General features: G+C 43.9%; 1 protein-coding gene across 2 annotated transcripts in view; it reads left to right on the forward strand.

Moving 5' to 3' along the window:
• ATP2A3 (ATPase sarcoplasmic/endoplasmic reticulum Ca2+ transporting 3) overlaps nucleotides 1-21,513 on the forward strand; it is a 135,260-nt gene that overhangs the window by 44,248 nt on the left and 69,499 nt on the right. For both annotated transcript variants that reach the window (XM_048824465.2, XM_048824466.2), the window contains exons 2-5: nucleotides 3,213-3,230; nucleotides 4,959-5,041; nucleotides 13,857-13,961; nucleotides 17,207-17,345. In XM_048824465.2, the coding sequence (XP_048680422.1) occupies nucleotides 3,213-3,230; nucleotides 4,959-5,041; nucleotides 13,857-13,961; nucleotides 17,207-17,345 (345 nt within the window). The remainder of the gene's footprint in view (nucleotides 1-3,212; nucleotides 3,231-4,958; nucleotides 5,042-13,856; nucleotides 13,962-17,206; nucleotides 17,346-21,513) is intronic.

A 21,513-nucleotide genomic window follows, 5' to 3' on the forward strand; every position in this document is an offset into this window, starting at 1 on the left:
CCGTATTCCCCTGCCTTCATCATTATTAGCTAGAAGTACTTTGTTCTGCTGGCTGTAATGTGGCAAACTGTGGCAAGTGCATGCAGTGTGGGCTCCGCCAGGCTTCTACATAGCTCTGTCAAACTACGCAAAATCCCATAGAAACCTTCGCAGTGCACTGCGGGGGAGTCCAGTACAGTCTAGCAGAAGCCACTGTTCTTCCTGATCCCCTATCTCATTACAGGGCTGTCTGCTGCGTATAGAGAAAATTCTAAACATGAGTCAACCTTAGGTAGTGTTCGCTCCTCCCAGCCCCAGGTGTGAAATGCAACAGGGAAAGTTATTGTAACCCCTGGATGGCCAGAAAAAAATAAAAATGTTAAGGCTTTACAATCCATTGTCTTTGGACTTCCCAGAGCTAGAAGTCAGTGCTCTGTGTGCCATTGGAAAGCTGGTTTTCTGTTTGAGTAAATCCCTGAGGGAACTGGCACGTGAAGTGGGCAAAAGTGAGTGATAAATACATTTATAACTCAGCTCTGCAATTTATCACTTGGAGGTCACCTCAGCACTTATAAGCCTGTGTGCGCCTGTGCGTGTATGAATTGAAAATCTTACTTTTGGAAATCTGTCATATATAACTTGGGTTTTTGGGTGCCGAACTAGGGTTTTTGGGTGCCGGACTAGAGGTGTTTTGGAGGTGCCTGACTTCCAGAGCATGGGTGCTCAGAAATTTCTGAAAACTGGCCCTTTTCATATGGTTCAAGTAAGGCACACAAAATCACAGGCCACTTGTGAAAACCATGGCGTGTGTGTGCGTGTGTGTGTATATATGCCAAGATTCATTCTCTAATGTGTGTGCATGCATATAAATATATAGACTATAAACAAAATAATTTGGCTGTGGGTGGGAGTATATAATTGCAACACATGATATTGCATTGCCCTATACCTACCCCATTATTCCAGCTGAGTGTGGAAACATTAGACTATTATATCTATGAGGGAACTTCCTTTCCTGTTGCATTACCGCAGTTAAATATTTTCATTCTTAGAAATATGTGAGAAGTCTCTGAAGCTTGTAGTCTATCCTGTAAATCTTTATCAGGCGATTTCAGATTAGGAGCTTTTTTCCTTTCAGGCTTTTATTTTCACCTTGGGGCAGTTATCAGTTTTGCTTGCCAAGATTAAGATGCAAAGCTTTGCTCTGGTTGAGAGATCAGTCAGGGACTGTGTTCCTTAGAACTGACAGATATACCTCGGAATGGTGGAACAGCAGGTGACTGGTTAAAGCCGGGGAGCACCCTGGATTGCTAAGGGAGCTCAGGGCATCTGTTGAATATGAGTATTTGTAGGGGCTGCCTGTGGGAATTCTCTTCTGCAGGTGCCCAGAAGTGACCGATAGTAACATCAGTGACCCAGCCAGTTGTAGGTATTGCAAGGGGTGGCGTTTAAGTGTAAAAAGAGAGGTGGGGGAAAAGGGCTGATGACCAAATAAAATAGTCAAAATATATGGTTGAAAGTACTGGAGAGCAGCCTATCGTGAATACTGAAGCCAGTATAATTAGTGACTTATGCAAACTCACTGGTGTTTATGGTTACCTTGCCCTTCCATGCCCTGTTCGTCTGCTCATCCACTGATTGCATATTGTCAAAATGCTAGGCTGTGAGCTCTCTGGAACTGTTTTTGCACTACTTTTTTGTACAATGGCTAGCATGACGAGGCCCTGATTTGAGACCTGCAGACGCTATTGCAACAGAAATGATCAGTAATAAAGGGGGAGGTTGTTAGCACCAACTGGCATTTGTACATTCCAGACCTATCAAAATACTAGTGAGACTGGGGGAGAGAGAGGTGCCTCTCTAAAAGAGGTAGCAGGGACACTTGAACTGTTTTTCAAATAGTCTCAGCATTTCAGACCCAGAGGAATCGTATTTATTTGGAGCGCACAGTCTCAAAGTGCCTCAGTTCTCCTCCTGTAAAGTGATGATGGTACTTCTCTGTCTCACAGGTGTGTTGAGGATAAAGTCCACGTGCATGTGTGAGATACACCAATGATATGCTAAAACCTAGACAGACAGAGTTGTATAAGACCAGAAGCTGGCAATGGGACTCCTTTCTAACCGATGGGAGTTTGAAAAGTGTTGGCCTAATTCTGCTCTCATTGAATTCCAGTGGTAAAACTCCCACTGGAGCAGTGTTAAGCCAACCTTGAGTTCTTTTAAAAATGTCACCTTTATCTTCTCTGTTGTACTCAAAGGAGGGAAAAACAGAGCTAGTCTGGGAAGGAAAGTATAAGTGACAGAAATAAATAAATAAAATTAATTCCCTTCTGATCAGTTGTCGTCGTTCCGCCCCCACCCTGGACAAAGGCAGCCAAGCTACATACTTCATTAATCTCTTAAATCTCAAAATCTTAATTTGTTAACCCATAGATTCTGTTAAAATAATAATGCTTGTGAGAGGTATTGTAACTGACAACTCTTCTGATGTGGGATTGTTTTCAATACAAGCTGGATTTCCAAATGTCTTGCAGGCCGTCAAGGTTTCAGGCTAATGAGGATCTATTCAGTGTAATTAATAGTCTGTCAGGGAATGTGACTCTATCTTGGATAACGGAGTTTTGGATAATTGAGGTTGAACTGTATGAGCAAAGTGAGGGCTAGGCAGTTTAGTCTCTTGTCAGGGTTGTCAAGTTTGAAAGAAGATGTATATTTTATTGAAATCCAGTAACCTCTGAGTAATTCCAACTCTCTGCTCTGACCCCTGTGCCTTTGCCTGGTTGCACTGTCAGGGGGAAATGGAGACTGGCTTTTTGTTCTTTAAAACAAATGTTAGGAAGAGCAAAGGAGAAACGCAGACACTACTGGGAAGAATTATCTTGGGGTAGAAAAGAAAATGAATTCCAGTTTGGTCTCTAAAATGCATAATGTTCTCCATTCAACCAGCGTCCCGGGGGCATCATACATCTCACCTCTCTTCCTTAAGATTTGTTAGGCTGTCTTTTGTTGTGTCTGGTACATAGATGCCTTTTTTGCACCCTTTCCAAAGTTCTTGGGGCCTCAGATTGTATAAATGAAAATATGTGGTTTTCACAAAGCTTTCTAGTCTAACCACTCAACCAGTTTGTTTCCAATGCTGAATTCTTGTGTCTGTTTCCAGATCAATAATATCTATTCTTTTTCTTTTCTCTCCTACCATGTATGTTTTTTGGCATGTTGGTGGAAATCTGCAGAACTCCCTGCTGAAGAAGGTAGGTGGAATTATATTGGCTCTGCTTTTTCTTTTTCGACCTTCCCTTCACTCTTGGAGCATGTCTTTAGATATTCTGGGTGGGGACCTTAGTGTCAGCTAGTCCAATGGAGACTGCTGGGCAGCTCACAAAGGACCTGATTCAATGCCCATGGGAATATTTTGCATTGGGCTCTTCTTTAAGCCCATGGAGAGAGTTGGAGGCCTAAGAACAACCCCAGTTACACAGAGGCAAAACATACCTGTGTGAGATTTAGGAGGGGAAAGAAAGATGACTTCACACTCTTGGGTGATGCTGTCTAGAATTTTGAGCTTGAAAATTGTCTCATAAAGGAATTTTTTTTTACTTCTTGATTCTGATACAGCAAATTTTGGTAAAAGATCATTCTATGGAACTGTTAAAAAGTAGCTCCTATGCGTACAGAGCAACCTGACCTGCAAGGCATCCTAAGCTAGACCAGTGCATATCTACTATAATAATAATAATACTTTACATTTACGTAGCACCTGTAACCTGTGGTTCCAAAAGCATTGCATAAAGATGATAAGCTTATACTCATTGTGCAGGTGAGTAAATTGAGCCCCAAGAGGTTTAAGGGACTCCCCATGTGTCATATAGTGAGTCAAAGACATTCAAAAATAGAATGCAGAAATGCTGACTTAGGTCCAGATCCTCAAAGGTATTTAGGTACCTAACTCTCATTGGTTTCAATGGGAATTAGACCGTAGCTCCCTGCTCTGACTAGACTGTTGGTACTCAGATAAAAAGGCATCTATTGTACACTGCTTTGTTGGGGATTATGAAGCAGGGTGGTGAAACCTTTTAAGGGTAAGAAGAATGGATGTCTTCAACACTAACAAGCATTTATACATCCTGTAAGTTGAGCACGTGCAGTTTTCCAAAACTACATAAATGAAGGGAAGGGGGCTCAATGTTAGTCCCTTTAGTTAAAACAAAACAAAACATTGAAACAAACTTAGTTTGGGGGAGGATTCATGTCTGATGATGTTTAGATAGGTCAAATTTTGGCTGTGAAAATCCTTCATGCTATCCCTTGAAAGGTGAGTTATATTACTCCAGAAATTAGAGCAATGCATAGCTCTGCAATGGCAGGCAGGGACCTCAGTTCCACCCAAACTAAAACCTTGGGCTTTTCAAAGTGTGTGAATCTTTTTTTTTTTCTTTTAAACCCAGGAAACTTCAGGTGCATCAGTTTTTAGTGATATCCCTGTGCACAGGGCCATTGTCTACTAACCATCTGTGATCGCCACCAGGAAACACTGCCTTGTTTCTTGGCTGCCTCCTTCCATCCCCATTTGTCTTCTGCTTAGCCCCTGGCAAGGGCTTGTAATTCATGCTGGTGGAGCTTAGCATGATCCGGTCAGGCATCGGTATGGCTGCCACACGCTCACCTTGGAGTTGAGCTGGCAATGATACGAGTCCTGATTCAGGACAGCACTTAGCATATGTTTTACATTAGGCACGTGGTTGAGTCCCATCGACTTCAGTGGAGCGTAGGCATATATTTAAGTGCGGTCCTGAATAGGGGGTTCTTTCTTCAGTCAAGCCCACAGTGAGTCATGCCAGTAATTCTAACGCAAGCGGGTCCAACCTCAAAGCATAGCACAGAACCCTTGCACCCAAACAGGCTTAGTATCTTGAGCTCTCCCAACTTCATTTTCAGCACCTGTGTAGCGCTTATGGTGCTTCCATATTTTGTTTTGCTAGGAAAGTCGCTCTGGGAGCTGGTGCTGGAGCAGTTTGAAGATCTCCTTGTGCGCATTCTTCTCTTGGCTGCCGTTGTGTCATTTGTAAGTATCCTCCTCTCCTCTGTATGTGTAATGCTCCCAAATAAACAAATACCAGTCAGCATTGTCTGTGCTCTAAAAGCAGACAGTGGTTGATGCTCTCTCTATGCACTCGCAAAGGTCCTGACTATAGTGGAACTGATGCTGCATCAGGGAAACAGGATTTGGAGGAAGTCTGTGAAAGTGAGTGAAAAGTATACAGAAAGGAGGTATGGGGTAGCACTTCTGGATTCGTTGTCAGGCACTCTCTTTGGAACCAAAGGACCACCAGGAGCAAGATCTGCTGCAACCTCAGAACTGCAGCAGCAGACATGTGACTCAGATGGCTAGGGGGCAGAGGATTCCTACCCCTATATAAATCTGCAGATAAATTTAGCCCAAAAGAAGGTACAAGATAGACTGAGTATTGCACTTTAATCAGACCAGGTATATGGGATGCTAAGTGACTCTAGGTGCTTTACAAAGCAGTTATACCAGCAGTGCAGCGACTGTGCAGATAACTGACAGTAGCTTGCACACAGCTTTGATATTAGGGAATACTGATCAAGCCACTTACGTTATCCCAAAATTTCCTGGGTTCTTTAAATTTCACACTGAATTCTGTTGGAGATGGGCAGAAGGACGTCAGGGGTATAAGTGCCACTAACTGAGCCACATGTTGTATGCTCAAAGCCAATCCCAATAACATCCACCAAATTAGAAACCCTACAGCATCTATGTACCTTGAAACTTGGCTATTATCAGGTTCTCCCATTGAGTTTAATGATAATTTGGCAAATTTAAACCTTTGATCCAGATAATTCATTCTGAAAATTCATGTCAGACTTCTAAAAAGCCACAGCTGTTTAGCTGTGTATGTTTCACATGTGCTGTAATTAAGTTCCTTCCAAACTAGTTCAATAGCTGCCCAGTTAGAAGACTGCGAGCCCATTCATTTAACGAGGTATCACTTTCTACTGTACTTGTGGCTCTCTGGCTAGTTCCTGCAGAATAGCAAAGTACTGTGGTGTAGTGGGAGACAGTGCAGAGGACAAGGCACTGCACTAAGTCGGGAGACAAAGGCTATATACGCAGCTCAACCACTGACCTGCTGTGTAATCTTGGATAAAGCACTTCACCTTGATAGTCATTCATTTTAAGGCCAGAACAGACTACTGTGATCATCTAGTCTGGCCTGCATAAACTTCCCTGAATTAATTCCTGCTTCAAGTCCTGATAGCTGTGGTTGGACTCAAGAATATCTTTTAGAAAAACACACTTTCTTGATTTTAAAATGTCCAGTGATGGGGAATCCACCACAACCTTTGGTGAGTCGTTCCAGAGGTTGTTTACCCTCACTGTTAATAAATTGTACCTTATTTTTCGTTTGAATGTATCTAGCTTCCACTTGCACCCTTTGGATCTCGTTATACCTTTGTCTGCTAGATTGAAGAGCCCTCTGTTATCAAATGTCTGTTCCCCATATGGGTATTTGTACACTGTGATCAAGTCAGCCCCAGTTGAATTTGAGATCACATTGTGCTAGATGCTGTACACGCGAAATAAAATACAGTGCTTGCCCAAAGAGTCTACAATCTCAACTGCATGCAATTCAGGAAATATAATTATGAAACATGAATACAGCACAAAAGATCTATAAGCCGTAGGAATTTTAACAGGAGTGCTAAAACCCGTGTGATGGAGGAGCCACAGCAGAAAGTATTTTGAGTTGCTCAGCACTAAGTTAAGCTTGTTTTCCCCCCTGAGAAGTTCAAGCTCTTTATAGTGACAGATCCAAGAATATGAGCTGCTCTGATGAGTGAGCATGGCAGGCAAATCAGTACATTTATTTAACCATGTGAATGTAGAATTAATATACAAGCATGGTTTTGAATAGGTGTTGAACAAGAGTAAAGGAGGACAGGATATGTGTTTAAAGTAGTAGGCAAAGCTGCAACCAAAGAAAGGTTAATATGCAAAGAGACACAAATGACATGAATAGATGTGGTAGTTTTTTGTGACAGCTGCAGAGGTTCTGCATTCTCTAAAGTCCCAATTTAGCAACGCATTTAAGCATATCTTCACTGTAAGGACGTGCTCAAGTGCTTTGCCGATTTGGGGCCTGAGCAGCCTGCCCCTGAAGTCATTTGGGCAATCTCAATTTTGAACCACTGAATCTCCACATTTTATTCTTCATTTTTCTCTTTTAATGGTCTCTTGTCTGTTAAAACTTCCTTTTACAGGCCATTAGCCCTGTGTGCAGACTCCAAGGTTAAGACGGCACCTATAATTCTGTTGCATACACAGATTTTCCCCTTATTTCTTGCTAAAAGTTCCAAGTTTCTGCATGAAAAGATCATAAGATTGTATTTGGCATCTCCCATTGAGCTCAGATGTTGCTTAGTAGGTGATGTTCTGCTGCAAGACTTGTGTAAGAAACTAAATTCAGCTTCCCTTGTGAGTTGCGTGAAAACCGTTGTACCCACGCTAGATAAAATTAGCCACGGAGAGTCTGTCTTCACTGCAGAGTTAACCTGGGCTCTTACTTGGTGGTTGTCCTTAACCAAGCTTCTGTCCACACACAGAAACTTCTGACCTAAGTTGTTTGGTGCTTTCAACCTGGGGTAGCTGGCTATCCTGGGCTATAGACTAAAGCCTGAATGCTGCTTTTCACTTTGGCTGGTAACCAGCCCACTTTGCAGTGTGGAGACCGGCTAAACCAGTCGAGTGGTGATGGTCCTTCAGTGCCTTCTCACAATTCCCCCTGTATGCCCAGAAGGACAGACAAGTTCTCCCACAATTTGTTAGGAAAGAATCATATTGCGGCTCAGCTTATTGAAGTGCTAAGAACCAAGGGATGTACCCCCAGAAGGCCTCATGACACATGGGGGAAGTACAGAGCCACTGTGGCCTCACGAACTTAAATGTGGCTTTATAGTGTTGCTGCTCACACCTGGGCTAAGCTAGCCTGGGTGCCCTGATCCACGTGCCAATCACCTGAGTTAACTCTGCAGCGAAGACATCCTTAGTGCCAGGAAAAGTGTGCATAGGATAAAAAGAATGGAGGGTTGATCTGATCTTCCACATAGCAGAAGATTCAATGACTTGTTCCGTTCTTCTATTCCCGAGTGTCAGGAATCTATAAGGAGGAGTGGACTGCATTTTTGGAAGGGTAGGAAAGAAGTAGTATGCGAAATCTTTGAAGCTTTACCTGTATACCTAAAAGAACATTTTTTTTTTTTTTGTTGTGAACAGGCATCTCCATGATGTTGTGTGTGACTCTCTTCTTATGTTGAATGAAGGGGTGGAAGTGGGCTGTTTCTCCTTGAAGAGCTGTCTATTGGAAGAGAGGGTGGAAGGATTTAGGACAGGGGGAACAGACGGGGATTCCAGGTATTATGGAGCTCTGTATGGAGGGGAGAGATACAAAGAAGACTGTTAGGGATGCACCTTGGGCATAGTGGAAAGAGAAGAACAGAGTGACTGGGTGCTGGACTTTGGGTTCCTGTGGGGAGATGCAGAGCTATTCTGCTGTTTCTCACAAATAGCTGGATCAGAAGGGTCTGTGGAGCTCCAGCTCTGGTACATAAAAGGCTTGAGTGGCTTTCTGAAGAAGAAAGATCTAGAGGGAGGGATGTGAAGCCTGGCTGAGAAAAATGCCCTTTTTTATGTTGGCAAGTACAATCTTGCGGCGGGGCTGTAGTTAAGAACACAGGCAGAGTGCAAGAAAAAGGGTGAGGTTTATTGTTAAACAATACCCGGTGGTGTGATGATGTGGGAACTCTTCCTGTTCACAGATTGTGTAGGTCATTGGAGGTGAGACAGGGAACTTCTTATATAAGTGAAGCTAATATTAAAATTCCACATATTAATCAATATTCCGATCTAAACAGCAGGGACCGAATCCATGCATCTGTATGTATCCAGGAAGGAGGAGTCCTGAAATTGTTTACAAAATCTGTATGTTTGGACCCTCTTGCTTTGAAATAAAGCCTTTCTCTTGACAGTTTAATGTCTAGATGTGTCAAAGCCACTTTAATGCTAGTCAGAGGCATTAAATTTTTAATTTAAAAATCCAGCATTTTACATTATTTTTCTCCAGATAGATTCTTGAGTTGGAATTTCAGCATTATGCCATCGTGTGTAGGAGTTGCTCTTACACCTGCTGTTAGCTTAGTTGAGCCTGTTCTGTTTAAAGAGCCTATTGATGCCAAAATCATGAGTGAATGAGAGTTTGAGATATTGAAACAAACTCCACCTTCTCACTGTTGTGAATTTTGTCATTTTAGGAAAGGGATTTAATGGCATGGCTGAGTCTAATGCTATTTAGATAGCATAAATTTATCTTCCCTTTAAACTTCTACTGCAGAAAATGTTGTGATATCAGCCAAGAAGCCCTGACTGCAATTGGGGTTCCATAATAGCACAAATGCATAGTAAGACAGTCCTTGTTCTGAAGATCTTGCATAGACAAGACATCAAAGGGTGGGAGGAGAAACTGTGGCACAGAGGAGGGAAGTGACCTGTCACATAGTAGGTCACTGGCAGAGCTGGGACTAAAACCTAGGTCGTCTCTCTCTCTTCTGTCTTATCCACTAAATTATGTGCCTCCCCAAAATGTAGGGTGTAATTTACTTGACACCAATAACAAAATGTAGTTTTTAATTTCTCTGTACCTTAATATGTTATGTATTTTTGAGGATTTCAGTGTGGAAGTATAGATTCTAGTTGACGTATGAATGGCTTTTGTTATTCTTAGCTATTATGGAGTACTTCTTCATCCATAGATCCCAAATCACTTTAGAAAGATGGGTATGTAGATCATTTCCACTTTAGAAATGAGGAAAACGTCTTGCTGCTAGAGAAAATAAATTTTAGACTAATTCTGGGCATCCACAATGTAGCTTGATGTCTGTGGATCATGACACATTTTCTTTAATGACATAGCTATGGTAGGGCCATGTGTCTTTCAAGCTGAGGTTTCAGCTGTCACTACAGGTGATCCAACGAAAGCTTGGCATGCTTATCTGACCTCACCCGAGCTTGTTTGGGCATGCAGGAGACAACATGGTTTAGCAGTTAGATCAGGGCACAAGAAGTCAGAAATCCCCAGTTCTGTTCTTGGTTCTGCTCTGACTTTCTGACAGATCTTGGGAAGTTGCTTCACTTCTTTGAGGCAATTTCCCTCCTCCTGTGAGAGTACTGTAAAGTGCTGCAGGGCACTGTAAATGTGCAGAATGTTTATTCAAAATGAGATGGCAGTCTTATGACAACAGGTTTTTCAATGAGATTTCTAGTACTTCCTGGACAGCTTGCAAACACCACCGGAACGGCTTGTGTGGGAAATTTTGGCACAGCAATGGAAAAATGGGAGTGCTGGATGGATTCTGGTTTGGGTTTGAGTTTTGGGAGAAGGATTTAGAGTTGGCTGGTTGTTAGCTCTACCTATCACTTTCTTCTTGGCAAGACTGGTAGATCTTTAATAGGAGTCTCTTCTCTCTCCGCTCTCCTTGTCGTCGTCCCCCCCGTACCCCTCCCCCGCATTTAATTTTTCAGTGGAAAGCTTAAACGCCTGTGTTTATTTGCTGGGGTGGAATGTTGATTCATTAGCAAACCTCTTGCCAGATGCAAAGTGTTCTCTGTAACTGAGGCATGTATGCAAACTCGCCCTTCCGGTTTACGCATCCTGAAGCTTTACTAATGTGTAACCCTCCTCCTAGTGACCTCTCTCACATCTGTTGTTGTTCTGAACAAATATATAGTGAATCAGCACAAAGTCCATACATTAGCATAGCAGTTAGTCTATACAACACTGAGTAATCTGAATGTTGGCACTCTTGTTGATTCACTTGCTATCAATGGCACTTAGCTGTGTAGTGCAGACATAGCCTTTTAGCGACATGGGTGTGTTGCCACAGGCGTGCTGCTTAAAGTCGCACAGTGTAGCCACTGTTTGTCGGCTTTCCTGCCGACAAAAAACTTTTACCCACAGCGAGCAGCGTTTGTGTTATCGGCAGAAGAGCGCTCCTGCCGACAACACGCTGTTCACACTGGCACTTGCCGCGGCAAAACTTTTGTCTTGCAGGGGGGGGTTTTAAAACCTCTGAAAGACAAAAGTGTTGTCGTTCAATTGCCAGTGTAGACATAGCCTTCGAAACTACATCGCTGATTCTTGTCATATTAGTGGTGCCTGGTACTGTATGGTGTCACTGATTTCACATACTTTCAGTGGTTCGTAGAACTACAGTGCTGGCTGCATTAGAAATGTCTAATATCACTGATCTTTTAGATGCTCTCTGGGTAGTATGAAAAACTCGTGGCTATCTCTTTAAGGCATGTTGTCAGGCCAGATTTGCCTCCACATTTAGATTCTGTACAACTGAGCTTTAGAAAACCTGCTCTTGTGATTAACTTTGGTGTGTGTTTATTTTTTCTTTATGGTGGTTCATTCTTTGAATGCAGAAAACGACAATTTAGGGCCTGCATTAAGAGAATGACATGCAGGTTAGGCGACTATATCGTGCTCTGTTGCTGCTGATTTTGCTGCTGAATAAGGGACTTTCCTGTAAAGGCTCCAGGTGGCATGTCTGAAAAGCTAAAGCAGTCATAGAGTCTCAGGACCTGACTTAGAGAAAGATTGCACGCACAAAAGTGCATGACCATTTGCATGCCTAATTTGTACGTGTTACGGCTTATGTAATGGCAGCAATTGCACGTGCCAGTGACCACATCCAGCTGGTAATCTGCATGGGCAGTACTTGAAAACCAATCCTGACGATTGGGATTGTGAATGACAGTTGCTGTAAAACCTGCACATGGTGCTGGGGATTTTAGTGGGACTTTCAGCTTTGGCCTTCATCTTCCTTGCTTCAGTCAGCTAAACTCCAGGCTTTTGCAAAATCAAGGCAATGAGGTGGGGGGGCGTTGATGTAACTGGAAGGGGAACTCTGTAATCATAACTAGGATGTCACAGCTACTTCCTTGAGCTATAATCAATAATTCAGTGTCCCTCTGCTCTCAAAGGTGCTTGATTCTCAGATATTTGTTTAGTTCAGCACAAATGAATACTCATTTGGATGTGCTATCTCAGTCATCAAAGCAGGAAAGGACAGTGAGCTGGGAACTCGTGTTCTGATTCCTGAACTGCCTCTGACTGATTTAGGGACCCTTCTCTCCCAGTCTCTGATGGAACTTGCCTGACTCCCTTTACTAGATTCTCAGCTCCTATGAATATGGGGATCATGCTACATATACAGCTCCACTTTCCTTAGTGTACAGTTGCCTTACGTCCCCAGCTACCTCATGAATTGGTTTGCTGGTTTGAACATAATAACAGAGTCCAGAGTCATGCACCAGAGTTATTTACTGGCTGAGCCGGGGGGGGGGGGATTATGCACAGATGTGGAAGGAACAGATTTTAATCAGTATATATCAAGGTTCCTTGATTTTTCTCTCTCTCCAAAACCCAAGGGGGGAAAAGTTCCATAGCTGCTAATCAAGAGTACAGAGCGGGAAATGTAGAAAAATTTATTATGTAGTACTTGGTAAATACTTGGTGACTTACCCAACCCTGGCTGAAATTAAAAGGAGTCTTTCCATCAACTTCAGTGGGCTCTGGATCAAGCCCATGGTGCACGGTGTCGTCGTCAGTTCGACCTTCATCATGTGAGAAATCTCATGTAAAACAGAACTTTGAGATGCTATTATTTCTGAATCCTGACTTGCACAGTCACAACATTTTGAATAAGGAGCTTTTAGTGCCTTTGTCTTCTTTTCTGCTAGTGCAAAACCTTAAGTGGATAAACAGACCTGCTGGAATTCATTGAAAATAACCCATACAATATCAATTCCTTCCTAGCCCAGACATAGGTCAGTAAAGCATAATGTGAGCCATTCATGAGCTGGTGAGCTAACAAACTGGTTTCCAGTCCACTTGAATAGCAACCATCTGACAAATCTCCTACCATCTCCCACCCTCTCTGCTTTAAAAGTGGCAAAGAGTCCTGTGGCACCATATAGACTAACAGACGTATTGGAGCATAAGCTTTTGTGGGTGAATATCCACTTCGTCGGTGTCATTTTTTAATAACGGCATTCCATATCAGCCGGTAATTGTCTTGTGAAAATGACATGTTATCACGCCACACAAAGGGCAATCAAATCCTGGGCAGCTGCGTTTTAAGCCTGACTTTGCACCTCAGGATTGCTGGCAAGAAAACCAGTTTGCCTTGTAATTGTCCTTCAGCAATTCTAGGTGGGACTGGTTTCTAATAGGAGGAATTGCAGATGGACTCCCTCCTGAAAAATCAACATGGGAGTGGGAACCTCTGATACATACATGCCTTCGACTGAGCTGACATTTGAATGCTTTACAGTGTTGTTGTGGCAGTGCTGTGATCTTTGCATACAAATGCTTTGACAAGCAGCTCAAGGGAGTGAAAATGTGGGCATGAGGGATTTTTTTTGTACCAGCACTTGTGCTTTTCTCACCTGGTCATCTGATTCATAGCTTTGGGTGCTTCAGGGCTGTAAAACACTAATTTAAAAAATCCAATTCAGCAAGCTACTTAGGCAGGAGCTTAACTTTAAGCACCTGAGTGGTCCCATTACATTGAATGCAATGCAAGCAATCCTGTGTTTTCAGTTTAAGCACATGCTCAGATACCTTGCTCTGACCCAAGGCATCTAACACTAATAGCGTTCACACCCATGATGAAGGGCCTGATCCAAAGCCCAGGGAAGACAAAGGAAGGACTGCCACTGGCTTCAGTAGTTTGAGTTATGCTGCCCAAAACAGCTAGCGGGTCCTAGAGTTACACTGTATCTTGCCACCCTGCAGATCCTGGCCTGGTTTGAAGAAGGTGAAGAGATCACTACTGCATTTGTAGAGCCAGTTGTCATCATGCTGATTCTCTTAGCCAATGCTGTTGTGGGGGTGTGGCAGGTATGTAACCGCTTTTGTCTCCCTTCTTTAATTCCTGTAAGCACTGCGGTTTGTTTGGGGGGCAGTGGAGCTATTGGCCAGGTGCCTGGAACTGTACAGCCTGCATGAATGAAGCCCCGGCTGTTTAAATGCACAAAGGGACGCTCATGAGTTGGAACCATGTGCTAGGTTTGCGCTGCAGAGTTAACTCAAGTTTCCTACGATCCAATCCGCTCTTTTTTGAGCTAGCCAAGTTTGAGCGACTAGTCACACTATGAAATAACACTCAAGCTGCACAGAGCTGGCAAATTGTCTTCACTCAAGCTGTGGCCTTTACCTCCTCTCGAGCCAGCCAACTTGAGGCAAAAGCACCAGCACACTCACATGAAGGGGATGCAGGTGAGGGGTAATACTTGAGTTAACTCTGCAGTGAAGACAAGCCTGTGGTGAGTGAAGTATTGTGCAGCTGCCAAAAATAAAAATAAGACCGTGGAGCATTGAGGGAATGAGGGGAGAAATTCTGGTAAGGAAAACATGAACCCCACTTGAGGTTGATGAAAGCAGGCTTTTAATTGCCAAACAGTAATGAAAATGAGGAGCCAGACTCTCAGCTGGAGCCTGATCTGCACAAGGGAAAAAGTCCCCAAAAAACCCCAGAGAAAAGTGAGTTCAGTTCGCCAGGTATTGGCAAAGTTGGTAACTAACGAGTAGGGAATAGACCCTGTGCTGGTGAATTCTCCATGTTTAGCTCACTTAAAAAAAAAAATCTGTGAGTACTTTAAAAGGATATAAAATGCCATCCTGAATAAAAATAGAATGAGTGACATGTACTACATTTAATCTTTATTTTGTCATCCCTTAATTTTTATTTGGCAATTCGTATAGTTTGGAGTTTAGGATGCCACACTTATTTACCACCTAGTTAAATACCACTTATCTCTTGGCAGTGGCCAAATGCGTTTTCATTAAGCAAACTTCTTAATGCGCCCCAACTGCAGTAGCAGTTATTACCAGGTGCTTTCATTTGCCTGTTGTTCCCTGGAACATCTTGCAAGATAGTATCCATTCTGAAAATGTGGCGGACGCTAAGGTCTTTTTTATTTCAAAATATTAAGCTGCTGTTTAACTTAGTTTTAAGCTTATTTGATATATTCTAATTGCTGCATCCAGTGCTCAGGGGTGCTGCAAGTTGAGCCGAAATGTGTCTGGGTAGAAAATCCATATTCTTAGAAGCAAGAGACGATTAGGCTCACTGATCATTTGTTCCAGGTGTGTTTTCCCTCCAAGATCCTTTGTTACATTTTGATGTAGTTCCAAAATACTAATGCTCCTTTGTATGTTCAGAACACTTCCCATGCAAGAACCTCAAAGCATTTTCCACACACTCGCTCACGAAGGTCCATAACTGTAGTTGCTCTAGGCGCGCATTAACCCCTATGTCACATATAGGGAAACTGAGACAAGACTAACAAGGAGTCTGGTGGGACCTTAAAGAGGAATTCCTCTCCTGGAATTGACACCTCCTTATCAATTATTGGGAGTGGACTACATCCACCCTGATCGAATTGGCCCTGTCAACACTGGTTCTCCACTTGTGAGGTAACTCCCTTCTCTTCATGTGTCAGTATATAATGCCTGCATCTATAATTTTCACTCTATGCATCTGAAGAAGTGGTTTTTGCAAAAGCTTATGCCCAAATAAATCTGTTAGTCTTTAAGGTGCCACCGGATTCCTTGTTTTTGTGGATTCAGACTAACATGGCTATCCCCTGATACCTGAGGCAAGACTGGGTTCAATGACTTTTTTTTTTAATGGTCTCAGAGTAAGTCCATAGCAGAGTTCAGTCTAGAAATCAGAAATCCTGAGACTCTGTTGTTTTAACGATTAACAACACTACCAGTTCCTCTCAGATGGTTCCATACCACTTTGCCTCTGGCACATCCGAGATTCAGCACAAAATGTAGTTTTCAGAGTAGCAGCTGCGTTAGTCTGTATCCGTAAAAAGAAAAGGAGTACTTGTGGCACCTTAGAGACTAACAAATGTATTTGAGCATAAGCTTTCATGAGCTACAGCTCACTTCATCGGATGCATACAGAGGAAAATACAGTGGGGAGATTTTATATACACAGAGAACATGAAATAATGGGTGTTACCATACACACTGTAACAAGAGTGATCAGGAAAGGTGAGCTATTACCAGCAGGAGAGCAGGGAGGGCAGGGGGGATAATCAAAATGGGCCATTTCCAGCAGTTTATAAGAACAGTAGGAGGGGAAATAAACATGGTGAAATAGTTTTACTTTGTGTAATGACACATTCACTCCCAGTCTTTATTCAAGCCTAAGTTAACTGTATCCAGTTTGCAAATTAATTCCAATTCAGCAGTCTCTTGTTGGAGTCTGTTTCTGAAGTTTTTTTGTTGAAGAATTGCCACTTTTAGGTCTGTAATCGAGTGACCAAAGAGACTGAAGTGTTCTCCGACTGGTTTTTGAACGTTATAATTCTTGACGTCTGATTTGTGTCCATTTATTCTTTTACATAGAGACTGTCCAGTTTGGCCAATGTACATGGCAGAGGGGCATTGCTGGCACATGATGGCATATATCACATTGGTAGATGTGCAGAATCACTAACCCAGGAACCTATCCTTGCAATAAAGACTGTTGCTAACTGTGTCCACATATCTATTCAGGGGACGCCATCATAGGGCCTAATCACATCAGCCACACTATCAGAGGCTCGTTCACGCGCCCCCACCCCCACTCTTCTGCTGGTAATAGCTCACCTTTCCTGATCACTCTCCTTACAGTGTGAATGGTAACACCCATTGTTTCATGTTCTCTGTGTATATAAATCCCCCTACAGCATTTTCCACTGCATGCATCTGATGAAGTAAGCTGTAGCTCACGAAAGCTTAAGCTCTAATAAATTTGTTAGTCTCTAAAGTGCCACAAGTCCTCCTCCTCTTAGCACAAAATGTAGTACTTCATATACTGCTTTGAAGTCATTCACTACCCCTCCCCTGTCTGAAGTAGGTAAACATGTTTCCCTTTAGCCATGGGGACAATGAGGCATAGCAAGGTTCAGTGACACTGCCCAATACCACAAAATGAATAGACTTCAAAGCCAAGATTAGAATTCAGGAGTTCCTGGCTCCCATTCCCTTGTTCACACAACTGCGCCTCCCCCCCCCCCCCCCCCCACGCATCACCACCATTTAAATGGTACAAATGCCTGAAGCTCTGCTGCACGCTGTGTTTACAGGAGAGAAATGCGGAGAGTGCTATTGAAGCCTTAAAGGAATATGAGCCAGAAATGGGAAAAGTGATCCGTGCCGACAGGAATGGAGTCCAGAGGATCCGGGCTCGGGATATTGTTCCTGGGGATATTGTGGAAGTGGCAGGTATGGCAATGATCTCTCCCCCTCTTCTCTGCACCCCCCCAGCCCCTCATCTCCTTTGCTGTATGCACAGGTATGAAACATCCTGCTGGGCTATGGGTGAGGTAATCCCACCCTGAGTTAGTTTAGAACTAAACTGAAAATGCAGCGAAACTCACCATCACCCTGGTTCTTTGGTTTTGAGCAACTTTTGTTTGAAGCAACCTTGTCACAGAATAGTGAGCTGAAACAGGAGAACCGCTCCAGCATTGTGTGCTGGCTTATACTGACTATCCAGCACTCTGCTCGTCTAAAGTAAGTTAGGCTTTGGTCTGCATGGCTTTCCATGAAAGAAAATGGTCTCCCTTAAGGTTTGTGGGATAATTATTCATGGAAGACAAGTAGTGCAGGGACGGGAAAGGCTGAGGGGAAAGCATTGGTTTGCGAGCACGGGAGAGACTTGTGCTTTTGGATCTGGGTTTGGGTAACCTCCATCTGCATTCGTGTACTTCATCCTATGGCTTATCCTCCTGTCCTTCCCTTGCACATGCAGCTGTTGGGTTTAAGGTGCAAAACAGATTCCATTTTCATCTGTCCTGCATTGGCCTGAGAAATGTCTCCTGCAGGTTTCTTCTTTCTTGGCCATCGCAAGCAAATTCTCAGAGGAAGCCTTATTGACCACTCCACCCTGTTACCTTTCGCCACAAGTTTAGCCCTTTGCCCTTGTGCCTCCTGTCCGTTTGGTCCTGCTTGGGCAGTGAATGGAGACAGCTGGGGTGTGGGGAATGGAGAATGCTAAGAGGTTGGGATAAGAAACTCTCTTTATTTGTAGCTAGATTCCAACTGCATTGAGCTACCTATATATTTTTTGGCTTTCAGGGGCATCACAAAGATCAGTGAGTTCTCATCCTCTCTGCATCCCTTGTACTATCCCCGTTCTATGGATGCAGAAACTGAGGCACAGAGAGACCCAAAGGTCACACAGCAAGTATGTGACAGAGGCAGGAATACAAGCCAGGTTTTCTGGGTCTAAGTCCAGTCCTTTAATCCTTCCTGTCACCTACTCCTCTGAGCAGAGCCAGGCAGAATCTACCCCTACATTTATTAGGACTTGTAGGATTGTGTTCTTTACCCTTCAATATTGAAGGCACTGTTGGAGGATTAAATAAAAAGCATTTGTTCTTCTGGCTCACGATAGTATTCTTTATATTGATTAAAGTTCAGGGTTTGCTAGCCCACACCCCTCCTCAAAATGGCACATTTCAATTAGCCAGCAAAATTATTATTATTATTATTTATTATTTTTTAAACCAACTTTAAGCCTCCAAATCCCTCATACTCATCTGCTCTTCTCCACTTTGTGGACTTGCTAGTGGAAAAATGCTGCAGTTCCTTGTGGACTAATCCAATTCTTTGGTAAGTCTTCCTGTTGTACTTCATCTGGAAGATAGATATATCTAAAAATAATGCACAGAAGATCATCACGGGCCATTTCCTCAGCTGGTGTAAACTGGCATAACTCCACAGCACAGCTACATCGATGAACGCCAGCTGGGGCTCTGGCCTGAGGTTAGCACAGACTGGATTTGAACTGTGTATGAATAAGGAACTGAGATTTGGTCGCACGTAAAGTGATGTCTGATTCTGCTAAGTTTGAAACCATAGATTGTTGTCTAGATGGTGTTCGGGCGTCTCTTCTGTACTCTCTGTGTGGGTGGGAAAGAACAGGGCATCAGGGACATGTGCAATGGGTAAAGGGTTCCTCTTTCTAGGCTCCATTCATCCAATCTGTTTTTTGGGGGAAGGTCCTTTGGGAAAAACAGGTCAGGGCAGTTTTTCAGCTCCACAAAGCTCCCTTTCTGTGTGGGCAAAGTGAGCCCATGGGGATTGGCTGGCCAAGATGCTCTCTGGAAAAAGGAGGCTTGCGCCTGCCTTGAAAAGAACAAATTGTAAAATGCAGCTGTCGCAGGCCAAACAGCTCAAGGATTTTTCCACCAGGGGAAAATGTCTCGGCCAGGCCTGCCCCGTTAGGATCTTGAGCCGTGTGGTCTGGTTGTCTCTGTGGGATTTTAGGAGAATGCTGACTCGAGCAGTCAGAAGTCATTAAAGTACTTGGTGCTGAAAGTGGGCAGCTGCTCAGCTTGGGCCCCGTTTCTTGTCTGTCTCCTCCTTTGCCCCCAGGAGGAGCACAGACCCACTGTTTCGCTGGAATAAAAAGAATTACGCTGCTTTTTCTTGAACAAGAATTTCAGAAAGAGAACTTGAAATAAACAACAAAGAGAAATTAAATCAGAGTCCATTGGACTGTAAACTCTTCAGACAAGGAGATCTTTTGTATTATGCTTGTTTATGTGCCTGGCACAATGGTTCCCTGATCCCTAACTGGTACCTTGTAGCTCAGAGGTGGGCAAACTACAGCCTGCAGGCCACATCTGGCCCGCAGGACCGTCCTGCCCGGCCCTTGAGCTCCCAGCCAGGAAGGCTAGTCCCCGGCCCCTCTCCCGTTGTCCTCCCTCCTCTGCTGCCATGCGGGCAGCGCTCTGGGCGGCAGGGTTGCGCACTCCTGCTGAGCAGAGCGGCAGTGTGTCTAGCTCCGGCTGGGCAGCGCGGCTGCCAGACATGCCGCTTTGAGGAGCGGGAGGGGGGTTTGGATAAGGGGCAGGGGTGTCCCGGGGGACAGGGAGCAGGGGGAGGTTGGATGGGGCGGAGGTTCTGCAGGGGACAGGGGGGATAGTTGGGGAACAGGAGGGTTAGATAGGTGTGGGGTCCTGGGGGGCCTGTCAGGGGGCAGGGGTGTGGATAGGGGTTGGGGGACAGGGAGCAGGGGGGTTGGATAGTGGGTGGGATCCCGGGGAGTGGTTAGAGGCGGGGGGTCCCAGGAGGGGGCAGTCAGGGGACAAGGAGCAGGGGGGTTGGATGGGTCAGGAGTTCTGAGGGGGGCAGTCAGGGGGCGGGAAGTGGGAGTGGGTGGATAAGGGGTGGGGGCCAGGCTGTTGGGGGAGGCACAGCCTTCCCTACCTGGCCCTCTATACAGTTTTGCAAACCCAATGTGGCCCTCCAGCCAAAATGTTTGCCCACCCCTGTTGTAGCTGCTACTGCAGTACAAATTATTGTTTTATCACTGCCCTAAACTCCCTGTGCCAGTCTGCCTGCCTTCCACCAGCCTTTCAGCCTGCTAGCAACTCCCTCCCCCTCTAACTATATAGGGCAGAAAGTTAAACACCATCACGATGCCTCTTCCAGCCCCCGAAATCAAATGCTTATTGCATGCGTATGAGTGGCTGATTTTTTAAAATTTTGTTTGTTTTTTTTTAATTACACCATCAACATCAAAAGTCGTGGAGAAACAGCTGAGCCGTTGTCTGGGGATTCATGATTTAACTGAGACAGACTTAGCAAATTATAATACCTAGCAAGTACGCTGTCAGATTGTGTAATACAAGAGTGTGTGAATCCAGCATGAGCACCAGCTCGTATAACATATGATTGACACTGCTGTGTAAAATGACACACACCCTTAAACTCTGGTAGCTGACACATTTGCACATCTAACGGGGAACATACGTATATGCTACCTAGGACCAAGCTCCAGTATTTTTTACATTGGCAGTGGAATCTATGTGATGGTTGAGGAGGGGAAAGTGAAAACCTTAGTTACCTGACTAGTTACTCAATGCTGTGCTATGATATGGGGGTAGGGGGAATGGTATGTGAAAGACAGAAATTCCTTCTTGATCCGTGTTGCAATTAGCTGATGCCCTGAAAGGTGATATCTGATTACCTCAATTTAGCAAGTAAAACTATGCATTCTGCTTTTGAGCCTAATCCATGCCACCATATTTAATGCTCTGACCTCCTGTAGAGGTGAATTCCATTGGCTTTGGCTAAGTTTTCCAGGCATCTGATGAGGCGGTGATTCTATCCCTGAGTGAGTAACCGTGTGTGTCTCAGAGAGAGAGAAAGGTTGGGGTGTAATATATGGAGGACTGAAGTTGGAAGACTGAGATTAATGCAAACACTTTGTAATTGACTTCATTTTTTAAAAGGTTTGGGGTTTTGTTTAGTTTTTTAAATGTGGGATCTAGAAAGGGGGGAAAACCCCAAATTGATAATGGAATGACTGTCAATTTTAAAATGGAAAACAAAGCATTGATAGCTTAGAATGAGCGCTCTCTCTCTTATTTTTGCCATG

The sequence above is a fragment of the Caretta caretta genome, chromosome 17 (assembly GCF_965140235.1).
Source record: "Caretta caretta isolate rCarCar2 chromosome 17, rCarCar1.hap1, whole genome shotgun sequence".
In the NCBI taxonomy this organism is placed as follows: Eukaryota; Metazoa; Chordata; order Testudines; family Cheloniidae; genus Caretta; species Caretta caretta.